A 15,060-nucleotide genomic window follows, 5' to 3' on the forward strand; every position below is an offset into this window, starting at 1 on the left:
AAGCAGAGGAGGCCGAGTCGGGGTGAAGAAGGGTGGGGGGTGGGAAAGCGTATATCTCCAATTACCGGTTGTTTTGTCTCCCGCTGGAAGCTCCGTGAGGCTGCTTTATCGTACCCCCTGTTTGCTGGTCTCCGATAGGAGTCCAAGATGGCGGATCCACGCTGTGTTAGCTGGTAGGGGACCTCTGTATGAATCTCTCCTCGCTCTTCATTCTCTGTCAGTTTTCTCACTCCATTTGGTGCTTGGCTGAGTTCTTTGTCTCTTCATTTGATGTTTTAGGGTTTCAGGATTGTTGTATTCTCTGTTCAGCTTAGTTTTTTGGATCTTTGCTGTGGAGGGATGGCGTGGTGCTTCTGCCTAGAGCGCCATTTTGCTGGAACCCATGGACAATTTTTTAATCACAATATATTAAGTAAAAATAGTTTATCAAATAGATTATACAGAATGAACCAAATTTTATTTTAAAAATATACATCTATTATATATACATGAGCAAATGTTTGAAGTATATACAGTAAAATGTTAACAGTCATCTCTGTAGGGTAAGATTGTAGATAATTTTTTATTTTGCTTTTCTGCATTTTCCATTATTTTATGTTGAACAGTATTATCTTTGCAGCTCAAAACAAAACATAATAACTGTTATTTTTTAAAATAATAATCAAATGAGCAGCATAGAATAACAAGGAAAAAATATGTGTTCAACCAATCATAAATTGTCTTTATGACCTTATGGGAAATAGTGACTGGGTGCTAACCAGCTCTTGTACAGAGGGAAGGGTATGTGGGGCTCTGCATTTCAGAGAGGAAGAAGGAAGACGAAATAGCCAAGGTCTCTTTGATGGCCTCTAGCTCTAAGAAACAGAAAATTAGTAACAGCTAACAGCTACACTTTGTGTCAGAAAAGTCAGTTTTACAAAGGAAAGATCAACAGACATAAGTTTGCAAAGGCAGGTCCCTTTGTCATCTGGTAATATGTAACATCTGAATTGGATTGACTTGTTTTTGTTTCATTAAACTGCCTTTATATTCAATCACCAACCCACAAAATAGTCCCTGGAAGACATACTTGATTCTACTGGGGAGAGACTTAAATGGCTCTAACTAAATTTGAATTATAACTGTGTGAAGTGATTGACTTTGCTATCTCAATGAATTACTTAGTGATGTAATAAATTCAGTGAAACTAAAAATTGTCCAAAGTATGCATGTGTGTGGTATGGGCAGGTTTATTTGTAATTACCAAGGGAAAAAGGCACAAAATATTCTGTTTTCTTGAAGCTGCCATTTTTATCCAAAAAGTGGCCTGGATCAAACTTCTCTGGGTTGGGAAACTGCTTGCAATCGAACAAGACGGAAGACAATAGTGGCAATATGGTAGTACCCTGGAAGCAAGAAATAGAGTTGAGAGATATTTTATCATTCTTATCCTTGGTTCATAAACAAGTTTAACATTCTTAGTTATAGCAGCTTTAGTAGGACTGAGCACCTTTAAGCTTGCCTGGTGAGGGACTGTCTTGAGTTATGGCTATTTTATACACACTATCATACATTGCCTTTTATCTAGAAGTAATAAGATAGTTCTCTGTGTAAAGACTGATGCTATGGTCAGTTGTTGAAAAACTGGGGTGTGCAACACACATTGTCTAGAGATCAGCTTTATTGTCATTGTTGCCTCAAACATGAAGAGCTTACTTTCTTGGAATTTTCTCTTCCGGGATTCAGATGTGAATGAAAGAAAATGACATGTGGAATCTACTCAATCGAGTTCTACTTCCCTCACTTGTAAAATGGGGAGGGGTAATAACAATAGGCAGCTTTCCTCCTTGCCTCGTAAGACTTCTGTGAGGTTATATGACAAAATAATAACGGTAGCTACCATTTATATTTGACTCTTCACATTTGCCTGACACTGTGCTAAGTTGTTTGTAGCTTTCATTTAATTCGCATTATCAACCATATCCAGTAGGTGCTCTTTTTGTTTACATTTTATAAACAAGGAAACTGAGGTTCAGAAAGGTAAAATAACTTGCTTGAGGTTATACTTTTAGCAAATGACATAATTAGAATTTGAACCACATTCTACTTGATCATAAAATGCCCCTATTAAGTAAAAGCTTCCTTTATCCATTGTTACTTTATTTTATATTCCCTTAAACATTGTACAATTATTGGAATAGATAATACATGTAAATGATATAAAAAGTAAAAAAAAAAAAAAAAAGGATAAAAGAGTATAAAGTGAAAATAAGCCTCCCTCCCTTTCCTATGTCCAAATCCCCTTGGTTTCCTTTTCGGTGTAATTATTGTTATCAGTTTATAATATATCCTTTGAGATATAACACACACACACACATACATTCCCCCACACATGCTATACAAATAGTAGCATCCTATACATAATCTTCTATACCTTGCTTAGTATCCCACTGTATAGAAATATCAGAATTTTTTAACAGTCTTATTTTGATGGACGTCTTAAAAAAATCACAAATATTTTTCCAGTCTTCAAGTATCACAAATATTTCTGTAATGTATATTGTTTTTGGTAAAATATACACAAAAGGATACATTCCTAGTATTGGAACTGCTCTTCAAAGTGTATGTGTATTTTGAATTTTGATAGATGATGCCACATTGCCTTCTTAGAGGTTACACCAATTTATGTTATGAGTAAGAATATATAGTTTTTTTTTACATCTTGCCAACATATTATAAGTAAAAAATGCTTTTTGTAATTTTTATTTTCAATATGTTCTATTTCGCTAAATGTCTTTCCACACATTTAAAAGCCATTTGTAGTTTCTTTCACTCAAATTTTTATTTTGTGTCCTTTGCACTTTCTACATTGGTTTTTGGGTTTTGTTCATACTTATTGTAGGAGCTGATTTTATTTTTCAGCAATTAATCCTTTGCTCTTATGTACTATGCAAAATTTTCCCTCAATTTGCCATTTGTCTTTTGACTCTGTTTCTTTTTTGGGCAGATTTTTCTTATTTGCATGTCGTCAAATTTATTCATTCTTAAATATATAGCCTCTTGTTTCACTTTTCTTTTGGTCAATGTCAGAAAGTCTTTTGTTCTCTGAAAGTCTCAAAAGAATTATTGCTCTTTACCCTAGAACATTTATAGTTTAATATTCAATGTGTACGTATTTGAGCCACCAAGAATAAATTTTCATGTAAGGTGTGAGGTAGGGATCTATTATTACAGAGAAACCTGTGAGAGCTGGAACTCAATAGGACTGCCTGGTTGTTCTGGGTCTCATAAGTTTTCCACCTTTGACAGGGTACAGTCTTACCACTTTTCTATCACTCATTTTAGTGGAAAAGAAAATGTGAGTTTTCCTTCTCTGACAGGTTTCTGCCTTACACAGGTTCTGGCTTTTGCAGGTTTTACTGTATTTTTTTCCATCTCCACTGGGAGTTTACCAATACATGTTAAATAATCCAGAGTCCCAGCATGCTGCAAACAGTTAACACGCTCGGCTGCTAACTGAAAGTTTGTAGGTTTGAGTCCACCCAGAACCACCTCAGAAGAAAGGGCTGGTGCTGTACTTCTGAAAAATGAGCCATTGAAAATTCTATGCAGCACAGTCCTACTCTGACACACATGGGGTCACCATGAGTTGGGATGGACTTGAGGGTAACTGGTTTTGTTGTTGTTAGGTGCAGGCAAGTTGCTTCTGACTCATGGTGACCCTGTGTACAACAGAAAGAAACACTGCCCAGTTCTGCAGTATCCTCATAATCATTGCTATGTTTGAGCCTATTGTTGCAGTCACTGTGTCAATCCATTTTGTTGAGGGTCTTCCTCTTTTTCAATGACCCTCTACTTTACCAAGTATGATGTCCTTCTCCAGGGACTGGTCCCTCCTGATAACATGTCCAAAGTATGTGAGACAAAGTCTCGCCATCCTCTTTTCTAAGGAGCATTCTGGTTGTACTTCTTCCAAGACAGATTTGTTCATTCTTTTGGCAGTCCATGGTATATTTAATATTCTTTGCCAATACCCTAATCCAAAGGTATCAACTCTTCTTTGGTCGTCCTTATTCATTGTCCAGCTTTCACATACATATGAGGCAGTCGAAAACACCACGAGTGGGGTCAGGCACACCTTATTCTTTAAAGTGGCATCTTTGCTTTTTAACACTTTAAAGAAATCTCTCGTAGCAGATTTGCCTAATATAATGTGTCCCTTGATTTCTTGACCGCTGCTTCCATGGGTATTGATTGTGGATCCAAATAAAATTAAATCCTTGACAACTTCAATATTATCATGATGTTGCTTATTGGTCCAGTTGTGAAGATTTTTGTTTTCTTTATGTTGAGGTGTAATCCATACTGAGAGCTGTAGTCTTTGATCTTCATCAGTAAGTGCTTCAAGTATCCTCACTTTCAGCAAGCAAGGGTGTGTCATCTGCATATCAAAGGCTGTTAATGAGTCCCTCTAACCCTGATGCCATGTTCTTCTTCATATACTACAAGTTCTTGGATTGTTTGCTCAGCATACAGATTGAATAACTATAGTGAAAGGATACAACCATGACACACACCTTTTCTGATTTTAAACCATGCAGTATCCCCTTGTTCTGTTTGAATGACTGCCTCTTGGTCTATGTACAGCTTCTGCATGAGCACAATTAAGTGTTCTGGAATTCCCATTCTTTGCAATGTTATCCGTAATTTGTTATGATCCACAAAGGTGAATGCCTTTGCATGGTCAATAAAACGCAGGTAAATATCTTTCTGTTATTCTCTGCCTCCAGCCCAAATTCATCTGATATCAGCAATGATATCCCTCATTCTATGTCCTCTTCTGAATCTGGCTTGAATTTCTGGCAGTTCCCTGTTGATGTACTGTTGCAACTGCTTTTGAATGATCTCCAGCAAAATTTTACTTGTGTGTGATATTAATGATATTGTTTTCTAATTTCAGCATTCTGTTGGATCACCTTTCTTAGGAATAGGCACAAATACGGGTTTCTTCCAGTTAGTTGGCCAGGCAGCTGTCTTCCAAATTTCTTGGCATGGATGAGTGAGCATTTCCAGACTGCATCTGTTTGTTGAAACATCTCAGTTGGTATTACATCCATTCCTGGAGACTTGTTTTTTGCCAGTGCCTTCAGCGCAGCTTGGACTTCTTCCTTGAGTACCACTGATCATACGCTACCTCCTGAAATGATTGAAAATTGACCAATTCTTTTTGGTACAGTGACTCTGTGTATTCCTTCTATCTGCTTTTGATGCTTCCTGCGTCATTCAATACTTTGCCCATAGAATCCTTCAAAATTGCAACTCAAGGCTTGAATTTTTTCTTCAGTTCTTTTAGCTTGAGAAATGCTGAGTGTGTTCTTCCCATCTGGTTTTCTAACTCCAGGTCTTTGCACATTTCTTTATAATATTTGACTTTGTCTTCTTAAGGTGTCCTTTAAAATCTTCCGTTCAGCTCTTTTACTTCATCATTTCTTCCATTTGCTTTAGCTACTCTACGTTCAAGAGCAAGTTTCAGAGTCTCTTCTGACACCCATTTTGGTCTTTTCTTTCTTTGCTGTCTTTTTAATAACCTTTTGCTTTCTTCATATATGATGTCCTTGATGTCTTCCCACAACTCGTGTGGTCTTTGGTCATCATTAGCGTTCAATGCATCAAATCTTTTCTCAAGATGGTCTCCAAATTCAGGTGGGATATACTCAAGGTCATATTTTGGCCCTCACGGACTTGTTTTCATTTTCTTCAGCTTCAACTTGAACTTACATCTGAGTAATTGATGGTCTGTTCTACAGTCGGCCCCTGGCGTTGTTCTGACTGATGTATTGAGTTTTTCCATCATCTCTTTCACAGATATAGTCTATGATTCCTGTGTTTTCCATCTGGTGAGGTCCACATGTACAGCTGCCATTTACATTGTTTTTAAAAAGGTATTTGCAGTGAGTAAGTTGTTGGTCTTGCAAAATTCTTTCATGTGATCTCTGGAATCGTTTCTATCACCAAGGCTATATTTTCCAACTACCGATCCTTTTTTGTTTCCAACTTTTGCGTTCCAATCACCAGTAATTATCAGTGCATTGTGATTGCATGTTTGATCAATCTCAGACTGCAGAAGTTGGTAAAAATCTTCAATTTCCTCATACTTGGCATTAGTGGTTGGTGTGTACATTTGAATAATAGCTGGATTAACTGGTATTCCTTGTAGGCATATGGATATTATCCTATCACTGACAACGTTGTACTTCAGGATAGATCTTGAAATGTTCTTTTTGACAATGAACGCTACGCCATTCCTCTTGAATTTGTCATTCCTGGCATAGTAGACCATATGATTGTCTGATTCAAAATGGCTAATACCAGTCCATTTCAGCCCACTAATGCCTAGGATATCAATCTTTATGTGTGCGTTTCATTTTGATGATTTCCAACTTTCCTAGACTCATACTTCATACGTTCCACGTTCTGATTATTAATGGATGCTTGCAGCTGTTTCTTCTTATTTTGAGTCGTGCCACATCAGCAAACGAAGGTCCTGAAATCTTGACTCCATCTATGTCATTAAGGTCGACTCTACTTTGAGGAGGCAGCTCTTCCCCAGTCGTATTTTGAGTGCCTTCCAACCTCAGGAGTTCATCTTCCAGCACTATGTCAGACAATGTTCTGCTGCTATTCATAAGGTTTTCACTGGCCAATTTTTCAGAAGTGCCAGGTCCTTCTTCCCACTCTGTCTCAGTCTGGGAGCTTAGCTGAAACCTGTCCACAAAGGGTCACCCTGCTGGTATTTGAACTAATGGTGGCAAAGCTTCCAGTATCTTAGCAACACACAAACCACCACAGTACAAGAAAATGACAGACCATGGTGGAATGACATAATCATGTGATTTTTCTCCTAAATTCTATTTATATGATGAATTTTCTTAAACTGGATCTCCTGGTGTTGAACCATTCTTGTGTTGCTGATATAATATTCATATGTTAATGGTATAATATTTTTTAATGTGACGCTAAACCTTAAGTGTTAATAGACTTCTACACTGACATTTGTGAGATTAGGGTGTCATCTCTGTTGTGTAGTATTTCGGTCAGTTTTGGCATCTTTTTTTTCTCTTCTATGTTCTAGAACTATTTAAATGTAATACCCAAGCCCTTAATCACTACACAAGACTGACTACATCCCCAGTATGCATGAAAACATTTTGACAAACACTAAGTGCTCTATGCATGTTAAATGTCAGGGGCAGCAATATCTCAAATGGTATATGAAGTCCTGGCAGGAGATAATTTGAATTAACAGAGAGTGAGAATTTGCTTGGGCTGCAGGCACATTTCCCGTCCCTGCTCCCTTTTTTAAATCCATCATGAAAAAATCAGATTTCAGTTCCAAAGAGATCCTTATTAATCAGAATCACTGCTCACTTAATACATTTGACTTCAGAGTGGCAAGGGGCCCTGGAAGCCCTACACCAGCCTCCTCCATTCTAGGAAGGCAGAAAAAGGCCTCCAGAGCCAATGGACTGGCCTGAGGGCTCATTGTATCACAGTAGCAGATTTCAAACCCAGGTTAAGTGACTCTGGCCTATGTTCTTTCTGTGACTCTCAACTGCCTCTCTTCCTGCAGCAGAACTGATGAGCCCTCTCACGTGCCCCTTGAGGTACCATGGCACCCCTACTATCCCAGTCAGCTTTCCCAGACATATCTGACCTTGGGGATGATGAATTGTCTGAATTTTGTGTCCCGGATCACAGTATGGGGTAAGCTACAAGGAAGGAGGGTGATGAATCTTTGTATCTCATGCAACACGGCATCTGTATAGGGTAACTTCATCTTGTCCTTCATGCAGGGGCTTTGGTTGCGTCCAATCACATGGTCAATTTCTTCATGAACTTTGGCTGCAGAGACATGAATCATAAGTGCTACTCAGGGATGTGTTCCCTGGAGACCTGGAAATGCTTGCAATGTGTGACAGAAAGTGGCCTAGAAAAGAGTCCTGGAGGCCAAAGGCAGTTGCTAAGCAGCTCATTGCTTTGCTCCTGATGAATTTTCTGTTGTTTAGTTTGCTATCATAGGCCAATGTTGTATTGTTGTTGAGTGCCATTGAGTAGATTCTGACTCATCGCGACCCCATAGGACAGATAGAACAGCCCCATAAGGCTTCCAAGGAGTGGCTGGGGGATTTGAACTACTGACCTTTTGGTTAGCAGCCTGAGCTCTTAACCACTAAGCCACCAGGGCTCCGTCATAGGCCAATAAAGGGACTTTATTGCAAGGAACTTTGCTGCAAGAAACAAAGTCTGGGTTGAGTACGTCCTCAGCCTCCTCCTTTAATAGGTTTGTTCTCTTGTACAGGTGAGGAGAGGACCTGTGTGGAAGGGATTATGGCTTCCCCCCCAGTTCTTGGCAAAGCACCTATACAGAGAAAATGTTTAACCTACCCTCTAGTGGGAGTATTCTCCTTGTCAGATTTACACACTCTCCTACATGTTTTGTGGGACCAGAAAATACCATTTTGTTGAGCAATATAAACACTTGCTTCCTAAAGTTGTGCTCTGAGAGTATTCTTTAGAAAATCTAGCTAATACGGTTTCATATTTAAATTTCAAATTTTTTTGGAGCTAGAAATCTCCTTTGGGGAGTCTGGTCCATTTTCAAGATGGGAAAACAGAGGTTGCTTTAAACAAGATAAAATAATTCATTTGCAGTCACATAGTCAGGTATTGGCAGGCCCAGGATGAGAATTCATCATGGGAACCCATGTGTCCCTCATCTAATTATAGGGTCGCTATGAGTTGGAATTGACTCGAGGGCGTGGTTTTTTGTGTTTTTTTTTCTTTTTTTTTTTTGTTCTCTGGCATTGCATCTCATATATAATATTTGGGATTCAGATGCTCCCCTCTGTTTTTAAGCTGAAATAAAAGTCTTTGAGTTCTTAAAAGACCCCTATTTCTTTTCAGCATCATCAGACATGATTCTGATCTACAAATGCAAAACCACAAGGAATGGCCGTTTGCATGTTGCTCTACAAGGCAGCCCAGAGAAGGCGAAGCCCATTGACTGCAGTGTCTCCCCACCCTCCTTCAGTGCCCTGATCTCATCTTTCCTTTTGTTGGTAGGATATTTGCTGTACCTTCCACTTCAGGGTGTTTCATCAAGAGCAGGAGCCCAAATCTCAGGGTGCTACTGGTTGTCTCTGTTCCTGCCGCAAACAAATTACTTGCACAGGTGACCAAGTTCTCCAAAACAAATTCAGACTCCGTGTTGTTTTTCTCCTGATGATGGTAGAGTTAATGGCCACATGAGTTAAAGGGACTTTGACCTGCTTACTTTAGACATGTTATCAGGAAAAACCAATCACTGAAAAAGGACATTATGTTTGGTAAAGTAAAGGGTTATAGAAAATAAAATGAGATGGACTAACACAATAGCTGCAACCATGTACACTAACATACCAATGATCATGAAGATGGCATAGGACCAGCAACATTTTGTTCTGTTATACATAAGGTTGCCATGAGTCACAGCTGACTTGATGGCAACTAACAATAACAACATTATTAATGAGAACAGTGTCCTCCATTGATGTAAGGTATGGAAATATCGAGAATTACCTACATGGTGTGATTATGCTTTCATGCACTTCCATGGAATGATAAAGTATCAGGGAAAGACACTGCATATAGTACCTCCTCCATCTTGCTGAGGAAACAATCAATGAAGTCCCGAGGGTTATTATGATCCAGAGACTCTTGATGCTCTTTCACTTTTTCCAGTACAAAATACTTAACACCATTAAGTCTTTTAGAGAATGTTCTGTGCTCTCCAGGAAGATGTTTTATGAGAGTTGGCCAGAGATTATAAATCTAAAAATGGAAAAAAGTATGCAAGAAATTCAGTTTGTGAAAATAGACCAGTGATTATGAATGGAATGCCTAACCCTCTGTGCCATCTGGCCAGGCAGTATCCCTTCCCGAGCTTCCAAGCAGAAGAGAGGGGACCATGATCATCACATACAAGAGAGCAACTCTTTCCCATCTGCTTGCTCAGTCCACCTTTGGCCAATCCCACAGTCATAAAGGGAGTAAATACGCTTAGGGACCTTAAAAGAAACATAGGTAATGGAATGTTCTGCCTTCTTCTGGGGAGTAAACTCATGGAGGGAAGCAGAGGGCAATCTTCCATAGAAGCCAGGTTAAGTGACATTGTACTCATTGTGCTCATGTTGACACTTTGCTCATGGAGTGAATTAGGAGCTCATAGCCTTTACCTTGAAGACTACCAGTAATTGGATCAGTGAGAGCAACCACAAATGCAGATACAGTCTTGGACTTACCTGGTTCCACGGAGAGTTTATTTGCCTAAAATTTTCATTTAATAAATTCATCAGGTAGAGGAATTTCTCATTACGGTACTGGAAATGCTCATTGAAGAGAATGGAGCAGATGGTGTTGCAAGGAGCACAGGAAAGGATGAAAGTGGGGTCAAAGGGTTGAGCTGATGTAAGAAAAGAACAACTCAAACATTAGAAATTTAATCATCCTGTATTACAATTTCAAGAACTAGGCTTCTCTCCTTTCAGATTAGTACATATAGTTTATTGCTATATAGTATTATACTATTAATAACATATACTATAGTGTTATATGAATACTATGATTTAATAATAACCAGTACCAGTTGCTGTCAAGTTGATTCTGAGTCATGGTGACCCCACGTGTGCCAGAGTAGAACTGTGATCCACAGGGTTTTCAATGACTGACTTTTTAGAAGTAACTGCCAAGCCTTTCTTCCAAGGTGCCTCTGAGTGGACTCTAACCTTTTAGTTGGCAGCTGAGTGTGTTAACCATTTGCACTACCCAGGGACTCCGTAATCTAATAATAGCAACAAGTAACATTATAAAGTATTTACTACATGCTTGGCACTGTGTAAGGAGCCCTGGTGGTGCAGTGGTTAAGCACTTGGCTACTAACTGAAAGATCAGCCGTTTGAACCCACCAGCCATTCTGTGGGAGAAAGATGTAACAGTCTGTGTCCATAAAGATTACAGCCTTGGAAACCCTATGGGGCAGTTCTGCTCGGTCCTATCGTGTCACTATGAGTCAGAATTGACTCAACAGCAGTGGGTTTTGGTTTGGGCACTATGTAAATGTTTTATGTGTATATTATTTAATCCTCATTCTGAGGTTTGATTCATAGCCCCATTTTTTAGATGAGTAAAATGGGTCTTAGAGAAGCTAAGCAACTTGTCCAAATTTACACACTAGTGAGTGCTCAATTTGGGAAATGAATCAATACAAAAGGATTCCAGAGTCCTGGCTAATAGTTTTGAAGATCATTTTCTGCCCACCCCTTTTCTCCTAGATAACTCCCTGGGCCAAAGAGTAACTCCCAAAGGAGGAGTGTGTAAGGTAGTGTGTGTAGGAACTCCTTGCTCCCAAAGGGACAATCAGTGAGTTTCACCCTCTGTTTTCCTGAGCTCCTCCACAAGGTACTGGGCTTCCTCCTGGACCCTCTCCTCAATGCTTCTCTTCCCCATTCCAAAGTTCCTCAGGGTCATGAGGGAGAACCGCCTCATTTGCTTCCACCTCTCTCCACGACTGAAAATGATTCCTAGAAAAAAAAGCAAAGAGTAGGAAAGTACTTTGTGTCATAGAGTCAGACTTTCCCTAAGGCTTATCTCTTGTGTCTACCCTGGATTGTTCCCAGTGCCCCTTATCAGGGATTAAGCAGCTGACAATTTCAGGGCACACATGTTCCGTGGTTTGGGTGAAATGTTTATCATAAAGAAAACAAAACACAAGCTCTGGTCATAAGGGGGAAGAGATGGTAGAATTGGGCAGGGGGAATCATTGGCAGGTGGAGAATATTCCCAAGCATAGAAGGACCCTCCACCTGTTTTTGTTAAAAGTAATAGAAAATGGCATGTGAGCTCATAAAACCCTTCCCCAGGCCTCTGTTTTTACACTTCTCTCTCTCTAACTTAGGTTTTAGCTCCATATGTGATTTTCTCTATTACAAGATAAGCAACTTCAAAGCCAATCAATGAGGGATTTGTGTGTATTCTTCTCATAATTTACCACAGCTAGTGTTAGCCTACTTCAAATAAGAAGAAATGAAAGAGCAAAGGAACTCAACATGTTCCATACCCATGCTTTTTTCTTTCTTTCTCTGTACAAAGCCAGTTATGTATTCTGAATTTCCTGTTTCTCTTAATGCATCATTAGTCTCCTATTACCCTCAAATTCAAATCTCAACTGCATCTTCTCATCCCTCTTGCCCTTCACCCTACACATCTGCGTTGCTAAGCCTTGGTGATTCCATCTCTAAAATGTCTTTCTTGTCTGTCCCTTCTTGACAATTTATACTACGCCACCATAGTTCAGGTTCTAATATCTTTAAAAATCTAAAAAGTTGCAAGTCACCTTCAAATCAGTTTCTCTGTCTCCTTTCTCACTCATTTAAATGCACAGTTTCCCAGATGACTCAAATGCAAATACAGGGAAAATCATGCTAGTGCTATAAAGCATTCAGTGGATTCCCAAGTTCTCAACCTGACAGCTTCAAACTCTCAGCCTTTATACCATTCTCTCCCTTGACTTTAACTCTGTGAGTTTATGGACCAATCACAGCTGTTCGCTAAACTCACCACACTGTTCTGCATCCTCATTTTACTCATTCTCTCCCTTTTGCTCACAATTCTGCTCCTGCCCTATCTGCTTCTTTGAGTTGCTAGCTCTCTTTTAAGACCCACTGCAAAACCTTATCTTTGAAGTCTTTCCTGTACTCCTCTACTGGAGGTAATCTTTCCTACCTTTTTTTTTTTTGGCATTGCTTTAACATAATTTATCTTTTCTGCCTTGTATTATAATAATTTGTTTACTTGTGTTATTCCTCTTAATAGGTTTTGATCTCCTGTAATTAAGTACCTGGTTCACCCCTCAAATATTTCCTGTGATGCGTGAGCCCTTGCTTTGCACATAGTTCAACCAATAATGAGTTAAATATTCATCTCACATCTACTAAATTAGCAAGCATTTAAAAATTATAGTACCCTATGCTATCAAGCTTGTAGAAAATTTAGTGAATTCGTTCAGCTACTTTCCACATCACTACATATTTTAGAAATTAAAGCAATACTTTTAGTGAAAACTATTAAAATTGTCTTTGATCCATTAATTGCTCTTCTAAGAATTAATACAAAGAAATAATTCTACAAAAGGCATAAATGTGTACATTGCAATGCCATCTTTACTAACTTAAGAAATTTGTAAATAATGCAAACACTAACAATAGTGTAATTATTTGCACAATTACAGCAAGTCAACATTAGTAATTAACAAATTAAGCAGCTATTAAAATGATGATTATGAAAACTATGCAGAAATATAAGAAATGTAAATAGTATTTTAAGAGATCAGTATACAAATATTTCTGTATACTGTAATTACAGCTATGTAAAATATGTGTGCATATGGACAACATCTGGAAGATAATACATAAAAATAAAAATAGCTGTGTTAGTGTATTGAGGCAGTATGCTTAGTGCCTATGGCCTCCAGAACTAGACAAACTGAAATCAAATCTCTGCTCCAAAACTTTCTAATTTGGGGAAGTTATTTATTTCTATTGCCTCAGCTTCTTCGTCTGTAGAATGGAAATAAAAAATAGTATCTTCCTCATGGGAATACTGTGTTGACTAAATATGATAGTGTATATAAAACCTTACACTATGTATCTGGCACATAAAGTACTCAATATTAGCAGTTGTAATAATAATAGTTATTATTATTATTTTGTGAGATTTTTAGGTGTATTTTTATCTTTTCAAAAAAAAATTAAACACAACAACCATTTTATTATGTTTACAAATTCTGTGGGTCAGTAATTTGGACAGGGCATAGCAGGGATGGCTTGTCTCTGCTCCACAAAGTCCAGGGCCTCAGTTGGAAAGGCTTGAATGGCTGGGGGTGATTTGAATAGCTTGGAGCTTGAAACATCTGAAAGCTGGTTCACTCACATGTCTGGCATTGGGGCTGGGATAACTCAAAGCCTGGGCTCAGCTGGGACAGTCGATTGGAGCATCTCCACGTGGCCTATCCTTGTGGCTTGGGGTTCCTCACATCATGACAACTGGGTTCCAAGCAAGAGCATCTTGAATTTGGATTGGCCCTTGGGAATTGCTTGTGAGTGATAGAATCTGGTTACATATTCTGAGGTTTGGTCTGAAGGAGCTTTGCAGCTTCTGCTGCGTTCTCTGTAATGTTCACTCTCTAGATGCTCCTACTTGGGATGCTCCCTCCTGGACTCCAGGCACCAAGTGAGGAGAAACCCCAGCCACATGGAGAGGTCACGTTTAGATGCTCCAAATGACAGCCTCAGCTGAGCTCATCTTTTGGGTCATCCCAGCCCATAAACCAGACTTGTTAGTAAAGAAGCCTCCAGATGATTTCAGCCCTCAGCCATATGAATCACCCTCACTGTTCAATTTGGAAAAAATTGGGTGTCTGCCAAGGCCCCAGACATTATGGGGCAGAGAAAAGCCATTTCTACTGTTTGAATTCCTGACCCACAGAATTCATGAGCATAATAAAATGATTATTTTATACCACTGAGTTTGGGGAGGTTTGGTATGCAACAATAGCTAACTGGAACATTCTCCTATGTTTTATTTCTCACTTTGTTCAGAATCTATACTTCTTATGTAAATATACATTTTAAATACATTGATTTCTGTCTCCCACACCTGAATCTCTGCAGGCCTGGAGTGCTTCAATACCCTCTCCACACCCCAGTGCATTTGTGTGGGTGCATGAGTGGGTTGTATAGTTACATCTTGTGTTGTTCACATTTATGTAGATTCCCTAATAGGTCTGCACAATTTATATTTCAATAGATGTTACTTTCCAAAAATGATATAGCCACAACAGGGGGTTCTGGACAGAGCTGGAGAAGGATGTAGAACAAAATTCTTACTCACAAAAAAAAGACCAGATTTACTGGCCTAAAGGAGACTGGAGAAGCCCCAAGAGTATGGCCCCAGACACCCTTTTAGCTCAGTCGTGAAGTCATTTCC

At 39.0% G+C, this 15,060-nt stretch overlaps 1 protein-coding gene across 2 annotated transcripts in view; it reads right to left on the reverse strand.

The window, feature by feature from the left end:
- LOC101340781 (cytochrome P450 2C23-like) overlaps positions 1-15,060 on the reverse strand; it is a 31,669-nt gene that overhangs the window by 8,011 nt on the left and 8,598 nt on the right. The window contains exons 3-8 of one of the 2 annotated variants that reach the window (XM_012557869.1): positions 11,448-11,597; positions 10,320-10,480; positions 9,673-9,849; positions 9,117-9,258; positions 7,694-7,881; positions 1,244-1,385 (exon numbers count right to left, since the gene is read on the reverse strand). In XM_012557869.1, the coding sequence (XP_012413323.1) occupies positions 1,244-1,385; positions 7,694-7,881; positions 9,117-9,258; positions 9,673-9,849; positions 10,320-10,480; positions 11,448-11,597 (960 nt within the window). The remainder of the gene's footprint in view (positions 1-1,243; positions 1,386-7,693; positions 7,882-9,116; positions 9,259-9,672; positions 9,850-10,319; positions 10,481-11,447; positions 11,598-15,060) is intronic. The other variant, XM_004370027.1, reaches the window with a different exon arrangement.

Source organism: Trichechus manatus, unplaced genomic scaffold, assembly GCF_000243295.1.
Source record: "Trichechus manatus latirostris isolate Lorelei unplaced genomic scaffold, TriManLat1.0 scaffold00007, whole genome shotgun sequence".
NCBI lineage: Eukaryota > Metazoa > Chordata > Mammalia > Sirenia > Trichechidae > Trichechus > Trichechus manatus.